The 17994-nt window shown below is 44.5% G+C and overlaps 1 protein-coding gene across 1 annotated transcript in view; it reads left to right on the plus strand.

Moving 5' to 3' along the window:
- CCDC178 (coiled-coil domain containing 178) overlaps positions 1–17994 on the plus strand; it is a 459155-nt gene that overhangs the window by 21901 nt on the left and 419260 nt on the right. Inside the window, exons 2-4 of the mRNA XM_089678352.1 lie at positions 3552–3691; positions 5942–5970; positions 10088–10179. Coding sequence (XP_089534478.1) covers positions 3554–3691; positions 5942–5970; positions 10088–10179 — 259 coding nt within the window. The 5' untranslated portion in view covers positions 3552–3553. The remainder of the gene's footprint in view (positions 1–3551; positions 3692–5941; positions 5971–10087; positions 10180–17994) is intronic.

Genomic DNA, 17994 nt, shown 5'->3' on the forward strand with positions numbered 1-17994 from the left:
CTTGAATAGCTCCTTAAATCTGGAAACTTGGCAGGCTGCGGCCCATTCTCTATCAAAGATATCGATTAATACTGCTCTTATCGAATCCAATTACAAAACGCTACTTCGTTCGTACTTGGTTCTTTCGCGCCTCGCTAAAATATGCCCTTCAGTATCGCCTACTTGCTTCTGGCACTGCAGACAAGAGGGAACTATGTTCCATATCTGGTGGAAATGTCTGGTAGTGAATAGATTTTGGATCCGAATGTTTAATTTTATCTACTCGGTTACGGGAATTAATATTCGTAAAACACTGGCAGTGGCCTTATTTCATCTGCTACCTGCTACCGTTCCCAAAAAATCTACTTAACTAATTCATTACCTCTTACTGGCGACACGCATTACCATAGCTAGAAGTTGGAGACAATCATTGATTCCGCTAGACGGGGTTAAACAAAAACTTAATTGGATAATGGTAAATGATAAGTTAACTAGCATTGTCAATAATGATGAATCTAGAATTGAGGGGACGTGGGAACCATGGATCAGATATATCTCCATTGCTTAATAACTCCACAGCTGACTCTTTCTCATTTTCTCCTCTCCCCCCCCCCCCCTTTTTTTTTTTTTTCGTTTTGACTTTTCCTTTTTCTTTTCTTCTCTCCTCCTTGTCTTATTCTAGATGTTTTCTTTTGATCTCCCTATCCTTAACTTTTTTCTTTTGAATTGGGGTTTTTATAATGGTGGTTAATTTCTCTGGCACTGCCCTTGTCCATCATCTCGGAACGTTTGCTACCTGGTGAGCATGCTGGTTTTTATATATATGCTTATATGTTCTATGATTTTGTTTGTACTCACCATTTCGCCATGTGGGCGGAAATGTTATTGTTCCTATGCATACCACTGTAAACCAATTCTCAATAAAAATTTTGAAGTATAAATACTTTACATATGTAAACAGTTAATGTTGCCATCGGTTACTCTGTTAGCATGTGTCTAATACATGATCCAGCTCTTCCAGGTAGGGGCCGTGCCTGTGTGCGCCTGGCGCTCCGGCTGTGATTAGTCAAAGCACAAGCCGATAAGCAGGTCCCGGCCGCTGACTGATGGCTGGAACCCACTGATCAGCACAGAGAAAGAAAGAACAGAGGTCCGTGATTGTAAATTACAATCTCCTGCAAAGCAAGGAATAAAAACCAGCACACAGTGAATGCACCATGCACTGTATACACAGGCACACAGTTAACCCTTTGATTACCCCTAGATGTTGACCCCTTCTCAGCCAGTGTCATTAGTACAGTGTTAGTTTATGTTATTAGCACTGATCACTGTATTAGTGTCTCTGGTTCCCACAGAGTGTCAGTTAGTGTCAGATTGCCTGCCATACTATCACAGTTCTGCTATAAGTCGCTGATCACCACCATTACTAGTATAAAAAATAAATAAATAGATAAAATTTTCAGTATATATTCTTTAACTTGTAGATGCTAGAACTTTTGTGCAAACCAATCAATATACATTTACTGGGATTTCTTTTTACCAAACATATGTACCAGAATACATTTTGGCCCAATAATTCTTTCTTCTTCTACAAATTTCTTTATAAAGAAATTTGACTTTTTAAATCTTTTTATTGGATATGTTTTATAGCAGAGAGTATAAAAAAACTCAGTGGTGATCAAATAGCACCAAAAGAAAGTTCTATTAGTATGAAAAATATGACAGTGTTGCATGAACACACACTTGTCAGTTAAAGTAATGCAGTGCCAAATAGCAAAATATGGTCTCTTCATGAAGGGGGCAAAATCCCCTTCCGACTTTGAAATCGTATGACTTCACTGAAATCGCACAATTTTAAAGCCGCATGTCAGTGCGACTTCAGGTGCAACATGGATGACATCTGTGTGAAATCTGACAGATTTTTATGCACCTGAAATTGCCAAAAATAGTGCAGGAACCTTTTTTCCAAATCCGTGTGGCAATGCAGTTCAATTGCAGACAATAGGGTGAAACTTATCATGCAATTTGGACTTGTCAAATCGCATGACAAGTCACACCGGTGTGAACCAGGGCTTAGCCATAGTCTTTTGACTAAAATACCATTTTAGTTTTTGTCATTTTTTAGTCATCTGAATTGAAACTTTTATTTTTATTTAGTTTTTTGTCACTGGAAACATGCAGCTGATGAAGACTATGATGCAGGGGTGGACTGACAACTCATGGGGCCCCCAGGCAATAGGGGATCATAGGGCCCCTGTGTCCTTGCCCAAGCTCAAAAAAAGCCTATGAAAGAGGTAGCAGGGGCATCTCATGGGGCCCCCTACTGACCCCGGGCCCTCGGGCACTGCCTGAGTTTCTAAATGGTCAGTTCGCCCCTGCTATGATGAAAATATTTTTGTCTACGAAACTAGCACTGGTTGTAACCTTAGCAAGACTTCAGGTTCCTGTTCCTGATTCTGCTGCCTGACAGAACACAGGCATCAGTTCAGAACAAGGGAGGTCAGGTCACATTATCCGGAGAGACAGGACTTTCCCTCACTGTACTTTACTCTGAACTGCCTAGTCTGGTGAGTTTCTTGGAGGGGGAGATCTGTATTTGGGGAATCTGTACTAAGGAGGAAGGATCTGTGCTGGGGGGAGGAGATTTCTGTACTGGGGGGGGGGGGTTAACTGGGTGGAAGGAGATCTGCACTGGATTGGAGGGAGATCTGTACTGGAGGGGTAATCTGTACTGAGGCAAAATGTTATTGGGGAGGATTTGTACTGGGAGGGAGTAGGATCTGTAATCAGGCGTTCTCAGGGTGGGGGTGGGGGGAGGGGAGGTTAAATATAACTGAGGTAGAAAATCTGTACAAGTAGAGGTGGGGAGATCTGTACTGATAAGGAAATCAGCACTGGTGAAAGGGGGGAGATCTGTACTGGGGGTGATTTGTAGTGGAGAGAGAGGAGATCTATAATCAGGGGAATCGCTGGGGTGGGGGGGGGAGTTTAATTAATCTGTACTGGGGAAGATAATCTTTTTTAGTGGGAAGGAATCTGTACTTGTGGGATGTGGAGGAGACCTGTATTGGGGAGGGGATCTGTACTAGTGCAGGGGGGTCTGTGCTGGGGAGTAGGTAATTCTTTATTGTACTCTGTCTACTGACCTGTGCATTTAACTCTCCTGTGGTCTGTGCTATATACAATCCTGACCCCTGCATTTCGGGTATTACACACTCCTGACTCCTGCACTCTGTGTCTTATGCACTACTCACCACTGCACTCTGTGCATTATGCACCTCTGATCCCTGCGGTCTGTGTTCACCAAAGCAATCTTAGGCAAGGGTGTTATCAAATATAAGAAGCTTGTGGCTGATTTAGCATTTCAACATGAGCTCAAAACAGTTTTCTGTGTTGGTGGACTTGCAACCTTAGTCAACAAAAATCTCTTGTAGTTAAAGAGCCTTATTAGCGGCCTCTAATACCCTGCTGAATTGATTAACCACATACCAACCACACTACAGATTTTTGCATTGACTATAAAATTGTGAGTTCATTTATAACGTATTAAGCTGTGAATGGTCTATTTATAGGTATGCTTAAAAGTATGGATTCTGTAGACTCAGCAAGAAGGCGTAGCTGTGAACTGGTGAACACACCATTGCCTTGTGTTAACAAAGCCATTCATCATATTAAGAAGTTGGAAGGGAAAACTAAAGAGTTGTTTGTGGAGGTAAGTGACAAGATAGGTTAGCCATTAGTTTTGTTTTTTTCATATCCATTTTTTGTCAAGCTACTACAGATTCTGAATAAGTTCTAAATATATTTTTTTTCTATGTATAATGAGCATTATCCTATTTAAACACTGATCCTATTTTCAGGGTCGTTTTAACAAAACAGGCAAATGTTAGTTATTACCCACTAGACCTTATCAATGAGCACTGATTCTGTATACTCCCATCTCCCATACATAGTGGTGTTGTTAGGTCCAGGTGCAAGGACATGACACTGTGATCACTCTAATACGGTCATACAGTAGTAATGTGCCTGATAGGATTGGTCTATATGTTCGAGTTGAACATACTTTTGCCTCGAACATTGGATGTTCGTGTGTTCACTGAATATCTGGGGCATTCACAGGAAGAGCCGTGATTGGCCACAGTCTTGTTGACTTTGGCCAATCACGGCTAAGTGACTAAGTCTGGTAGCTCCACCCAATTGTACATCTGACTGACAACTGTCAGAATTGGCATTAATAATTGGATGGACCTAGCGGTGACGTCACTGCTAACCCCGCCCAAATGTGGATGACAGTTCTGACAGTTGCAGAGCTAGCAGTGATGTCACAGCAAGCTCCACCCAATTGTTTACCTATGACTCGCAAATGTCAGATAGTGGCGAGTACTCGGCTGGTGCAGACGGATCGGCAGGCATGTTTTTTACTCTTTTTTATTTCAGTGAGTTGCCGTCATCATGACAATGCTGGATGCTGTGGTTGAGGATGAATTACAATGCTGGAACCATTTTTGGGGGCTTTTTTTTTTTTTACTAAAGGACTTGTCCAAAATGATTTTTTTGTTCAATAAAGGATTTTTTCTGGTCTTTTTTTTCACACTTTTAACCCTTTAGTGAGTGGGTAGGGGTACACGTATCCCTTACTCATTCAGAAGGGTGGGGGGAAGCATCAGGGTGCCCCCTTATTTAAAGGGGTACCTTGATGCTAATAAGCCCCCCTGCCCACAGACCCCCACAACCACTGGGCCAGGGTTGTGGGGAAGAAGCCCTTGTCCTCTTCGGCATGGGGATACTGTGGCCTGTAAGGTCCAGGGAGGGGGGGAGCTAGTTTGCCCCCCCCTTCCTGGCTTGCCAGGCCTGTGCTCGGATCAAGGGTCTGGTAGATATCTAGGGGGGCCCCCAGGCTTTCTCTCCCAATTTTTGTGGGGTGGGGTTCCCCTTAAAAGTCCTACCAGGCCTTAAGGGCCTGGTATGGCTTTTAGGGGGAACCCTATGCACTCCCCCCCCCCCATTTTGGGAGGTTCCCCTTAAATGTCCTACCAGACATAAAGGGCTGGTATATATTATATGTTCTTTGTTTTTTGTTTTTTTTTAAATAAAAATTTCATTTTTAAAAAATGTACATTGTACGGATGTGGAACTTTGCAGGTAGTTTACAGGGACCCCCCAGACATGATATTGGAATTTGTTAATTTTTTTTTTTTTACTTTAAGCAATGAAAAATGACTACCCTTTTAAAAACAGTACTTCTTGAAATTTTTTTTTTCACTGATTCATGTCCTTCAGGGCAGTACCCACGTCCTCATACCCCTTCAAAAAATGGGCACTTTTGAATTTACAAGTTCAAGTTCCATAGACTTGCATTATGTTCGATGTTCGTGGCAGAACTTTCTTTAGTTTCAAATGTTCGACTGCAAACCGAACAGGAGGTGTTCAGACCATCACTAGTGCCTGACAAGAGAGCAGGTTATACTATTTATGGTCCTGCCGTACTGTACATTTCAACTACTATAAATAGCTTATGATTACAAAAATAGCATAGCATAGCAATTGGTGGAACAGTATATTTTTCCCAATACGTGTAACAATCAATAACATAATTAGAGGTCAAGAACCAAATGACACCTTTACCAAAACCTAGAACATTTGTTGACTTTGAGAGTTGTTGAGAGTTGAAATTTTCTTTGCAATTGCAGTTTGGCTGAATCAGATGCATCTTAGCTCTGGCTAGTTTGAATGATTTGTAGTTTTGGAAAAAAAGGCACAGCTGTGCCTCACTGATGATCTCCAGTTGTTTGAATAATTAAAAAACATACGTTTTTGGTATCAGACAAAAGATAGTTCTGTAAAATGAAATGTTTCTGTATACTCAAAATGCAGCAAATCATCTAATTGAAAAATATTGATACTGTATATACTGGAAAGTGTTTCTCATGAAAAGAATTAAAATATCTTTTTCTTTTTATAGGATATTGAGCAAAAAAGAAGTGTCACATGGTAAGAATTATCCTAATCACTAATCCGTTTTCCACATTTTTGATTGTCAATGTGCCTACTTAAATTTGTTATACACTGCAGTTTGCATATTATATTGCTTTTGTATATGAATCAGTTAAATAATTTGTATCCTTTGAGTCTTTATGTCGGATAGCCCAATTGCATACTGAGGTAGAATTTCTGTGTAATCCAGTAAATTAAAGGTGAAGTTTATTTTTTGTGTGTATATCTTTAGTCACATTCATTACCTGTAATGAATGTAATAAAGTATGCCCTACATTGTGCAGGCTTTTGGATCCCCTAGAAACTTCCACTGCAGGGATGCCCCGTCCTCTTCCTGACTCTTAATTTCTAGCACTGTGCTGGTTAACAGCTTCAGGTTCTTGGCTGAGCTGCTGTGATAGCATTGTGCCTCCTCCCTCCTGTCTGAATGGGGAACAGTCTGATGAGTCACAGGATCCTCTCCCCCATTCAGAGATTGTGGTGCATGCAATAAAAGCAATTAAACAACTTTTCATGAGCGGTTCAGCCCAGAGCCTGAGGCATCCATCTGCCTGCACATCGTTGGACATACTTAATTACTGGAAAGCTATGTGACTAAAGCTGTACAGAAAATAAATGAGCTAAATGGTTTTAAGAATTGTTTTTGAAGCTAATGATGCACATACATGGAGTAACCTAATTTTTCAACAATTAATGGTCACACCTTAAAACGGGCATCCTCCTGGGACACAGGCAACAATGAGATTATCCAATATGCACCAAATAACTTCCAACAACTTTCAACTCTCTCCGCCCTCACCTCCACCCAGTACCTCACTCACCGCCCACGAGATTACTAACCACTTCAAAAACAAGATCAACACAATTCGTAGGGACATCACCACTGCTCAGACTTCCACCCCACCTAGCATCCCTCACACTAAAACCCCCTCAACACTCCACTCCTTCGACCTCGCCACTGCCCAGACTCCCACCCCACCTAGCATTCCTCACACTAAAACCCCCTCAACACTCCACTCCTTTGACCTCGCTACCACTGAAGAGGTCAGCAAGGTCTTCTCTGAAGCCCACCTCACCACCTGCCCCCTTGACCCTGTCCCCTCACAACTCCTACGAACACCCTCTTCCTCCATCCTATGCTCCCTCACACACATCTTTAATCCTTCCCTCTCTACTGGCACATTCCCCTCCCCTCTAAAACACGTGCACATCACTCCCATAATTAAAAAACCCTCCCTGGATCCCACCGACCTGAACAACCTTAGACCCATCTCCCTGCTGCCATTTACATCCAAACTCCTAGAGCGCTTAGTCTATAATTGCCTGTGTTCCCACCTCACTGACAACAACCTCCTTGATCCCCTACAATCTGGCTTCTGCCCCCTACACTCCACCGAAACTGCCCTACTCAAACTCACCAATGACCTGCTAACCACCAAAGCTAATGGCCACTATTCAGTGCTCCTACTCCTCGACCTCTCTGCGGTTTTCGACACGGTTGACCACCCCCTCCTCAAAAAACTGCACTCTCTTGGCCTCAGAGACTCCGCTCTCTCCTGGCTCTCTTCTTATCTATCACAGCGCTCCTTCAGTGTTACCTATAATGCTGCCACCTCCTCTTCACTCCCCCTCTCTGTTGGGGTCCCTCAAGGTTCTGTCCTCGGGCCCCTTCTCTTCTCCATATACACCTCCTCCCTTGGCCAATTGATACACTCTCACGGCTTCAACTACCATCTCTATGCCGACAACACGCAAATCTATCTCTCTATCCCTCACCTCACCCCTTCAGTCTCCACCCGTATCACAATCCTACTGAGCGACATATCGAATTGGATGTCACTCCACTTCCTCAAACTAAATCTTTCCAAAACTGAGCTCCTAGTTTTCCCCCCAGCCCGCGCCCCCCCCCCCCTCTTCTTCTCCATAAAGACCAACAACACCACCATCAGTCCCTCCCCTCAAGCCAGAGTACTAGGTGTCATCCTAGACTCCAATCTGTCCTTCCAGCCCCAGGTCCATTCACTGATGTAGACTTCACTTCTGCAACATCTCCAAAATACATCTGTTCCTAAGCCCGGAAACCACTAAGCAACTCATTCACTCCCTCAATATATCACGCCTCGACTACTGTAACTCCCTCCTCATCGGCTTACCTCACCGCAGGCTATCCCCACTTCAGTCTATCTTGAATGCTGCGGCCAGACTCATCCACCTTACTCACCGCTCCGTATCCGCCACCCCTCTCTGCCAATCCCTCCACTGGCTTCCGATTGCCCAACGGATAAAATTCAAAATGCTAACATTGACATATAAAGCTGTTCATAATACTGCCCCAAACTACATCACCGATCTGGTATCCAAATACCACCCAAAATGTACTCTCCGCTCCTCACAAGACCTCCTACTCTCTAGTTCCCTGGTCTCCTCCTCCCATGCCCATCTCCAGGACTTCCCCCATCCTCTGGAACTCCATACCCCAATCCATCAGACTATCACCAATCCTCCTCACCTTTAGGCGCACTCTGAAAACCTATCTCTTCAGATAAGCCTACCCCACCCTCAGCTAATTACTGAACTCCTCCACTCTTCCTACCACTCCATCCCCCGCAGCTATTTCCACCTGTATCACTATCCCCTCCCTCCTAGATTGTAAGCTCCAAGGAGCAGGGCCCTTGAACCCCTCGTGTATTGAATCGTATTGTTACTGTACTGTCTCATGTACTGTCTCCCATTATAATGTACAACGCTGAGCTAACTTTTGGCGCTATATAAATCCTGTATAATAATATAATAATAATGTTGGGTGATCTTTTTCTTGTCTGTATCCTAGTAGAGGGTAATGACATGTAATCTCTTTTCATCTCCATGGATGTAAATCAAAGACAGTATAATATTTGCTACCTGTACAACTACCTATGGCTGTATTCTGCAATCTTCTGACAAAACCACGTGCTCTTCAGGATATTATTGTATAGTATAATATATGATCACATGTATTTTTTCTTTACCTACCCTAATTTTGTCCTTTTGGGGTAAGGATTGCCCATGTCTATTGGGATAGAGATGTGATCATCTCTAGAGAGGTATTTTTGTGAATATGTGGAATATGGGGCCTGTCCATTAGTGGTGTGTTGGATCTACACGGATAGGTGTGCCTGCATTACATATCATAGATAGACGGATCTCACCTTTTAGTGTTACTAGAGAGACAGTTTATATTTGGAGTGAGAAAGAGACTAGTACATCATCTTGTGATATGTAGTGAAAGAGGATGGAGATCATATATTCCCCATAACTATATGCTAGTTAGCCTCTATGCATATAAAACAGGCGTTATGCCATACATGTAATTGCAAAGGGTAATATCCACATAGATATATGTTGCTCTTTGGGCACATAAAATGTGAAATATTTTCTGTTTGACCTCAACCTATAGGAATTTACATGTATGGCTATATTACATACTGTACCTTTTTATATCATTTAATAAAAGTTGCATTTATCCAGGTGGCTTTTTGATGTGAAGGGAAACACACCCTTGTTCAGTTCTCTTATTGTATAATAGCATTACATACACATTTTCTACATAGTTTTCTTAGCTTACAGTATGTATAGCAGGTTTAAAACCATGACCAAATTTCTATGGGTCATTTATATACAAGGGAGGTAAGCAGAGACATTTTTTTTGTACAAATTATACATTTAGATGATGTCTTGCACAGATTTTAGTTTTAAAAAATATAATTCTATGAAGACTTTGTGTGAGGTGTAATTAGACCAAATCTATACAGCAGCTACCTACAGTATAGTGCAAAAATACGCTATGTTTAGGACATGTTTAGGACCATTGTGAATCTGATTGCTTTAAGCCTCACTGCCCTGACTAAGCATAGACTTAGTGTTGTTAACATCTTTTAAAGAGTTGTCTTACCAAGTTAAAATACATCAATGGTTACCCTCTTGAAGTAGCATGCATACTGGCAGCCTTCCTTTATAGGTATTAGTTATACTGGTTTGAAGTAACAGGTTTTTTTTTACAGTTTCTTTTATGTGGGAGATGAAATGAGATGAGATGATACCAAAGTTATTTTAAGGTTAAAATTGTCTTTTCCAGGGCAACTGGTGTGAACAATGAAGATGCACATAGCAATGGCCCAGTGGAATATCCAATCTTGCATATTAAAGGAGTTGGCTTGTTTGAAAAAGGTAAATTTTATGGACAGTCATTTAAAGTGTTACTAAACCCACAACAGTAAAATCAATACGTATATGCAGTAAAGCATGCTTGTTATAATCACTGTGGAACCTAAGGGGTTAATCGTCTGCATTGTGTAAAACCGCAGTTTGATCCTGACTTCTCTGATCCTCCCCTCCTTCCAGTGCCCCCCTCTTATCTCCTGATAAGACCTATCATGTGGAGTCACTCTGCACATGCTCATGTTGGTGTGTATTGCTAGAGAGGTTTTTTTTTTCTTGGGAGAGTGCATGTGATCAACACCGGGCCAATCAGCACTGTCCAGACAGAGGTAAGGCGTTTTGCATCCTTCTAGAGCAGAATGAAAATTCCTCCTACAAGCTTTAACATGTACTCTGCTGGATACTGATAGAAGTCACAAGACTGCTCTGACTGCTGATGCAGGTATTTAGCAATTTATATTTACTAAAATAATTGCACTTCCATGTTCTGGGTACTGTGGGAGACCAGATATAATGACTGCCAGGTCATGGGTTTAGTAACAGTTTAAGGGATTTGAAAAGTTAAATTTCTGTGAAAATTCTATTTATTTTCCAACACTTACTCCTAATTATTCAAAATCTAGATGAACCTGTGTGGCTAAGTATGGAGAACTGCTTACATTTTGTAGCGGTACTGAAGGGATTTGCCAGAAATCCATTATTCATGATCCACCTTAGAAGTATCTTCTAGTGATCTGGTGTAAGTTGTAATGCCAATAGAAAGACAATATTGGCATGTATAGCACTTGTGTTTAAAAAGTAATTTGCTGCTTTTTAAATTATACAGTATCTATCTGATGCTCTTAAAGCTTTAACCACTTCGACTCTCACACCTGATCACCCCCTATGGACCAATGGACCAGAGCAATGTTTACATTTCTGCTATGGGCCTGTTTATTCGGTGATAACTTTGTCATTTACTTAAGATAAAAAAATAATACATGTTTAGTTTTTTTTAAGGACAAACAAGGCTTTCTTTTCGTGAATATTGTCTTACAACAATTTTTTTTTCGCAATCCTTAAACAATTAAACATAACAAAACATTTTTTTTTTGGAGTAGTGTTTAAAAATAAATTGCGTCACTGCACATAAAATGTGAAGTGTAATTTGACCTGTTTAAAATTACACAAAAATGATGATTCTGGTACACAGCATTGCAAAGTTATTTATAAATTAATAAAGTGTTTTGCGATTTTTTTTTTAAATGTGAAATTTGTAAATATATGTTAAAGGTGTAAAAATATTAATGAAAAAAACAAACAAAAACTAAAAAAAGTATAAATATTATTAGTTATTATAGAAACTAACAGAAAAAATCAGCATGGAAATAATACTTGAATGGAGAAGGAGAAAAAGGAGTTAATTAGGGCTAATTAGCATAAACTAAGCATTAATGAGGGGTTAAATAGAGGAACATTTAATTTAAAAACCAACTTTTTTTTTTTAGTTGCAAGGTTGCTTTAACTGACTTTTCTGCAGATGGAAGCTTATGGTTTTGATCTGTAGATGAATAAACAGATACAAAATGGTGTCATATTATGCATTATTAAGGTAATGTAATTGACGTTGTCTTTTTGCCTGTTTTGTTCCCCCCCCCCCTTGTGTTTTTTTTTTTTCTCTTCCCCTCCCCCCTTCCTTCCCCTCCCCACGAAGGTTTTATGAATTATGTTGGTTATGACACACTCCTGTGCCCGGTGGTAGAGCCACCCCCCCAATGTGCGTCCTTATGGTTAGGTCGCAAGTTCCACTGAGTGTGGTTTCTTTGCGCTATCTTAGAGTGTACGTTTTCTTCTTCTGTCTCTTGTTTTTTGTTTGTTTTTTTTCTCCCTCTTTTTTTCTCACGGATATGGGGCAGCCCACGGTAAGGGTGCGTTTTGAGGCATGGACCGTTGTTTTTAGCGTACTTTGGCAGCTGAATTCCCTTGACTCAGTATGGCTCTAAAACCTTTGAAGATTTTTTCTCAAAATATCCATGGTTTTAATTCTCCGACCAAGCGTTCTAAGGTGTTCCATCATCTCAAGTCCCAAGATGTGGATGTAGTCTGCCTACAGGAGACTAAGTTTTCTCAATCCTCCACGCCGCGCTACCTCTCCCACCATTATCCGATTTTTTACTCTGCCTTGGCCCTTGAGAAACATAAGGGCGTGGTGATCGCTTTTAGACGTAATCTGCTGTTTACCTGCAACCTGGAAATAGCTGACCCCACCGGTAGATATTTGCTCCTCCGGTGTACCCTTTGGGATCAGGAGGTGTCCCTGGTGGGTTATTATGCACCAAATTGATTTCAACACAAATTTTTTTCTCACTTGCTGAAGGTGATTTCGCACCACCAACGTAGTATCCTCTTATTGCTGGGTGATTGGAATGCTGCTCTTAATTCCTCTGTCGATCGCCATTACCCGGCGGAAGGGACCCCTAGCCATGACCTTTGTCAGGAATCTAAATTGCGTGATACGCTGCAAGCTTATGGTTTGGTTGACGTCTGGCGGGAAATGCATCCTACGTTGTGGGAATACACTTTTTATTCGGCCCCGCACTTGAGCTTTTGTAGAATAGATCATGTTTTCATTTCCTTCCAATATTTATCTTTAATTCAAAAGATTGTCATCTCAACCTCATCAAATCTTTGAAGGCCTCCAAGGCTCCAGGAGCAGATGGGTTTTCTGGTCTCTATTATAAAAAATTTGCCACCGTTCTGGTTCCTCATTTGGTGGCCTTTTTCAATTCTTTGAAGCAGGGTCCTTGGAGTCTCTTCAGATGAATATTACTATGATCCCTAAGAAAGCTGAAGATGCCTTTGACCCACAAGCTTTCAGACCGATCTCGCTGCTAAACGTGAACTTGAAGATTCTGGGAAAGATTCTGAGCACCCGAATTAATAAGTATCTAATCTCACTTATTCATCGAGATCAGGTTGGCTTCGTTCTGGGGCAACAAGCTGCTGATAACATCCGTAAAGTCATCCATCTCATTCATATTTTACATCGCCGCAAGATACCATGGTTTCTTTCATCCCTAGACATTTGTGGGTTGCACTCCTGAACGCCGCTCGGTTTACAACAAGCTCACCGCCATCCACGACCTTTTTGTCTCCCACTCCCTCAACCTCCTAGCGGTCACCGAAACCTGGATCCAAGCCATTGACTCCACCTCCCCTGCAGCACTCTCCTATGGAGGCCTCGTCTGGACCCACTCACCCAGACTGAGCGGCCGCAGAGGCGGTGGGGTCGGTATGCTCCTGCCACTGCTGAGCACCTTCCAGCTCCTCCCTAACCCCCCCTCCCTATCCTTCTCCTCCTTCGAAGCCTACTGAATCCGGCTCTTCTCTCCCACCCCCCTGAGGATTGCGGTAATCTATCGGCCTTCTGGTTCTGCATCCCTCTTCCTAGACAACTTTGCCACCTGGCTTCCTTTCTTCCTCTCCTTCGAGCTACCGACCATCATCCTCGGACTTCAACATCCCCATCAATGCCAACAACCCGGCTACTTCCCAACTCCTCCCCCTAACCTTCTCCTTCGCACTCACACAGCACACACAGTCCTCCACCCACACCAATGGAAACACCCTGGACCTCGTTTTCTCCCACCTCTGCACCCCCCACGACTTCACTAACACCCCCTTCCCCCTCCCTGACCACCACCTCCTCACATTCTCCATCTCCCCCTCCCCTAACTCCCCCCCCCCAAAGCTTCAAACCATCATACCGTAACCTCCGCAACCTGAACCCGGCCCATCTCCACCCGGCAGCTGACCGTCTGTATGACAGTATCCTCCCTCTGTCATGCCCTGACCTGGCCACTACTGCGTACAACGACTCACTGTTGGCTGCCCTCGACTCCCTGGCATCCCTAACCACATGTAACATCAGACCCCAACCGCTTCAACCCTGGCAGAATGACCACACGAAATGTCTCAAATGATGCAGTTGTGCGCTGGAGCGCTTATGGCGCAAAACCAGATCCCCTCGTGCGTTCTCCTTCTACAAAGCCGCCTTCCTCACCTACACCACCTCCCTCCATGCCGCCAAGCAAGCCTATTTCGTAACCCTTATCAACACCCTCTCCACCTGTCCTCGCCGGCTCTTCTCCACTTTCAAATCCCTGCTCTCTCCCCCCCACCTCCACTCATTACCTCACTGTCAGGGATCGGTGTCCCTGCCGCGATACGCCGGGCGGCGCATGCGCAGGACACCGATGCATTCCAATCAGCGGGCAGTGAGACCCGGGCGATCGCGATGGCCACGCATGCGCTCTTGCGATCACGGACGCATGCCAGGCACCAATGACAGCGCAGGGCGGGCTATTTAAACGGAGATAGAGGTATGTCAAATTGCAGTTTGGTCTTTGTGCTCTTTTCCTGTTATCTGATCCTGTGTTACTCCGTTGCCGACCTCTGCATTGTACCTGACCCTGATTGTATCCTGCTTAACCCTTGGCTTGCCTGACCATCCTTCTGCCTGACCCTGTGTACCGCGCTGTCCGCTAGTTACTGAACCCGGCTTGTGACCTCGACCATTCTTTGCCTGCTCCTCCGGTACCTCGCTGCCCGCACGTTGCTGACCTGGCCCGCCTGACTACGCTTTCAGTCACCCAGACGATCCATCCATCCATCCATCTATCCCGCACAGATCGCTACTAGTAAGTCTGCCTGCCTCTTCCCATCAGACTCAATTCCTGCAGTCCCCAGCCGGTGCTCTCTACCACAGCCAGACCCACTCGGGGTTTGCAACCTGGTTCCAGTCTGCACCAAGTCCATCCCCACCATTAGGGGCCCTGGTGAATAGCAGGCTGGGACTTAGACCCCACGCCCTGAGGAAATCCGTGCTGTGGGCTGCTAGAGACACTGCCAGGCGGTTTCTGACACTTACTCACCACCCACGAGATTGCCAATCGTTTCCAAAACAAGATTGACGCAATCCATAAGGACATTGTCAACTCGCAATCTACCTCTCCACCTAGCCCCCCCCTGCCTCCATCACCCCCTAAACTCTCCCCTCCTCCGACCTCATAGCCGCACTACCCCCCACTATACCTAACGCCTCGCACACTATCACCTCCCCAACGCTACGCTCCTTCAGCCCAGCCACCACTGAGGAGGTCTCTATGGTCTTCACTGAAGCCCGCCTCACCACTTGCCACCTGGACCCTATCCCCTCACAGCTCCTCCAGTCACCCCCCCCTCCATCATTCGCTCCCTCACCCACATCTTCAATCTCTCCCTCTCCACTGGCACTTTCCCCTCCCCTCTAAAGCACGCACACATCACCCCCATACTCAAAAAACCCTCCCTTGACCCCACTGACCTAAACAACCTTAGACCCATCTCCCTGCTACCATTCACTTCCAAGCTCCTTGAGCGCCTGGCCTACAATCGCCTAAGCGCCCACCTCACTGATAACAACCTCCTTGATCCACTACAGTCTGGCTTTCGTCCCCTACACTCCACCGAAACCGCCCTACTTAAAATCACCAATGACCTGCTAACCGCCAAAGCTAATGGCCATTACTCAGTCCTCCTGCTCCTTGACCTCTTCGCGGCCTTTGACACAGTCGACCACCCTCTCCTCCTTACTAAACTGCACTTTCTTGGCATCAGGGACGCTGCTCTCTACTGGTTCTCCTCCTACCTATCCCAACGCTCCTTCAGCATCACCTATAACACTGCCACCTCCCCCTCTCTGTTGGAGTCCCCCAAGGCTCTGTCCTCGGACCCCTCCTCTTCTCCATCTACACCTCCTCCCTTGGCAAACTAATACACTCCCATGGCTTCAATTACCACTTCTATGCCGACGACGCACAAATTTACCTCTCCACCCCCCACCTCACCCAATCACTCTCCGCCCGCATCGCCCACCTCCTGAACGACATATCAGACTGGATGTCGCTCTATTTCCTCAAATTAAACCTGTCCAAAACCGAGCTCCTGGTCTTCCCCCCAGCCCGCGCCCCCCCCCCATCCTCTCCATCACTACTAGCAATGCCACCATCACTCCCACCCCACATGCCAAAGTCCTGGGTTTCACCCTGGACTCAAACCTTTCCTTCCAACCTCATGTCCAATCACTATCAAGGTCATGCAGGCTCCACCTCCGCAACATCTCCAAGATACGTACATTCCTCACCCCAGACACTACTAAACAACTCGTACACTCCCTCATCATCTCACGCCTAGACTCATCCACCTCACCAAACCAACCGCTCCACATATGCCACCCCCCTCTGCCAATCCCTTCACTGGCTCCTGATTGCCCAGCGCATCAAATTCAAATTGCTAACTCTGACCTACAAAGCCATTCACAACGCCGCCCCAAACTACCTAACTGACCTGATACCCAAATACCACCCTACCCGTGCCCTTCGCTCCTCACAGGACCTCCTACTCTCTAACTCCCTGGTCTCCTCCTCCCACGCCCGATTGCAGGACTTCTCCAGGACTTTCCCCATCCTCTGGAACTCCCTACCCCAATCCATCAGACTGTCACCTACCCTCCTCACCTTCAGGCGCACCCTGAAAACCCATTTTCAGGGAAGCCTACCCCACCCTCACCTAACAATCTGATCTCCTCCACTTCTCCCACCACTCCATCCCCCCACAGCCACTTCCTCCTGTACCACTTTCCCCTCCCTCCTAGATTGTAAGCTCGAACCCCTTGTGTATTGTATTGTTACCGTCTTGTCTCATGTTCTGTCCCCCTTGCTACTGTACAGCACTGAGCAAACCCTTTTGCGCTATATAAATACTGTATAATAATAATAATTTATAAAGCGTTCGATTCACTTTCTTGGGAATACTTGACATATACGCTGTCTAGATGGGGGTTTGGTGACGCATTATTGGCCTGGATCTCAGCTTTATATTCGTCTCCCTCGGCCTCTGTTAAATATGCAGGGTTTTTTCCTCATCCTTCCCTATGTTCAGGGGCACAAGACAGGGATGCCCATTATCACCTGCTCTTTTTGTTCTCGCTCTTGAACCTTTAGCTGCAGCCATTCGAAATCACCCGGATATTTCTGGTGTCCCCTATGCCGGCATTCAATACAAGGCCAGCTTCTATGCGGATGATGCCCTCTTGGTTTTAACCAATCCTCTCCTCACTCTCCCCAACCTCCAGGTCATATTGGATCGTTTCTCGACTATATATCTGGCCTTTGCATCAATTTGTCTAAAACCATGGCATTGAATATTACGCTCCCTGCTGACCTGTTTGAACCGTTGCAGACTCAATTTTCCTACCATTGGGCATCCCATTCTCTGGCTTATCTTGGCGTTACACTTACTTCCTCCTACTCTGCCTTATTTTCAGCCAATTATTACCCCTTACTGGGCTCCGTTACTTCCCTGCTTCATTCTTGGCAGTTTCCTTCTTTATCATGGATTGGCCGGATACATGCTGTTAAGATAACTTTTCTACCGAAGATCTTATATTTTTCCGTACTCTCCCTATTCATGTCCCTGTGTCTTTTCTTCGTGTACTACAGAGCTGGATTCTCAGTTTTATTTGGGCTCGTAAATGTCCCAGAGTGCCTAGAGCCACTCTGTATACCCATAGACTACAGGGAGGTTTGGGAGTTTCACACGTTTCTAGATACTATTTGGCGGCTCAGATTTCCCAGTTGTCTATGCTTCATGCCACGACTGATATTCCATTGTGGGTACTCTTGGAATTACCCAACTGTTCTCTGCTTTCCTTAACTACATTGCTTTGGCTCCCACCTAAATTGCGCCCTCCGGATTTGAGCCCTATTATGCTTCACAGTTTGAGAATCTGGGATTCTGTTAAAT

This window comes from Staurois parvus, unplaced genomic scaffold (genome assembly GCF_062004578.1).
Source record: "Staurois parvus isolate SC_StPar_1 unplaced genomic scaffold, SC_StPar_1.0 ptg000203l, whole genome shotgun sequence".
NCBI lineage: Eukaryota > Metazoa > Chordata > Amphibia > Anura > Ranidae > Staurois > Staurois parvus.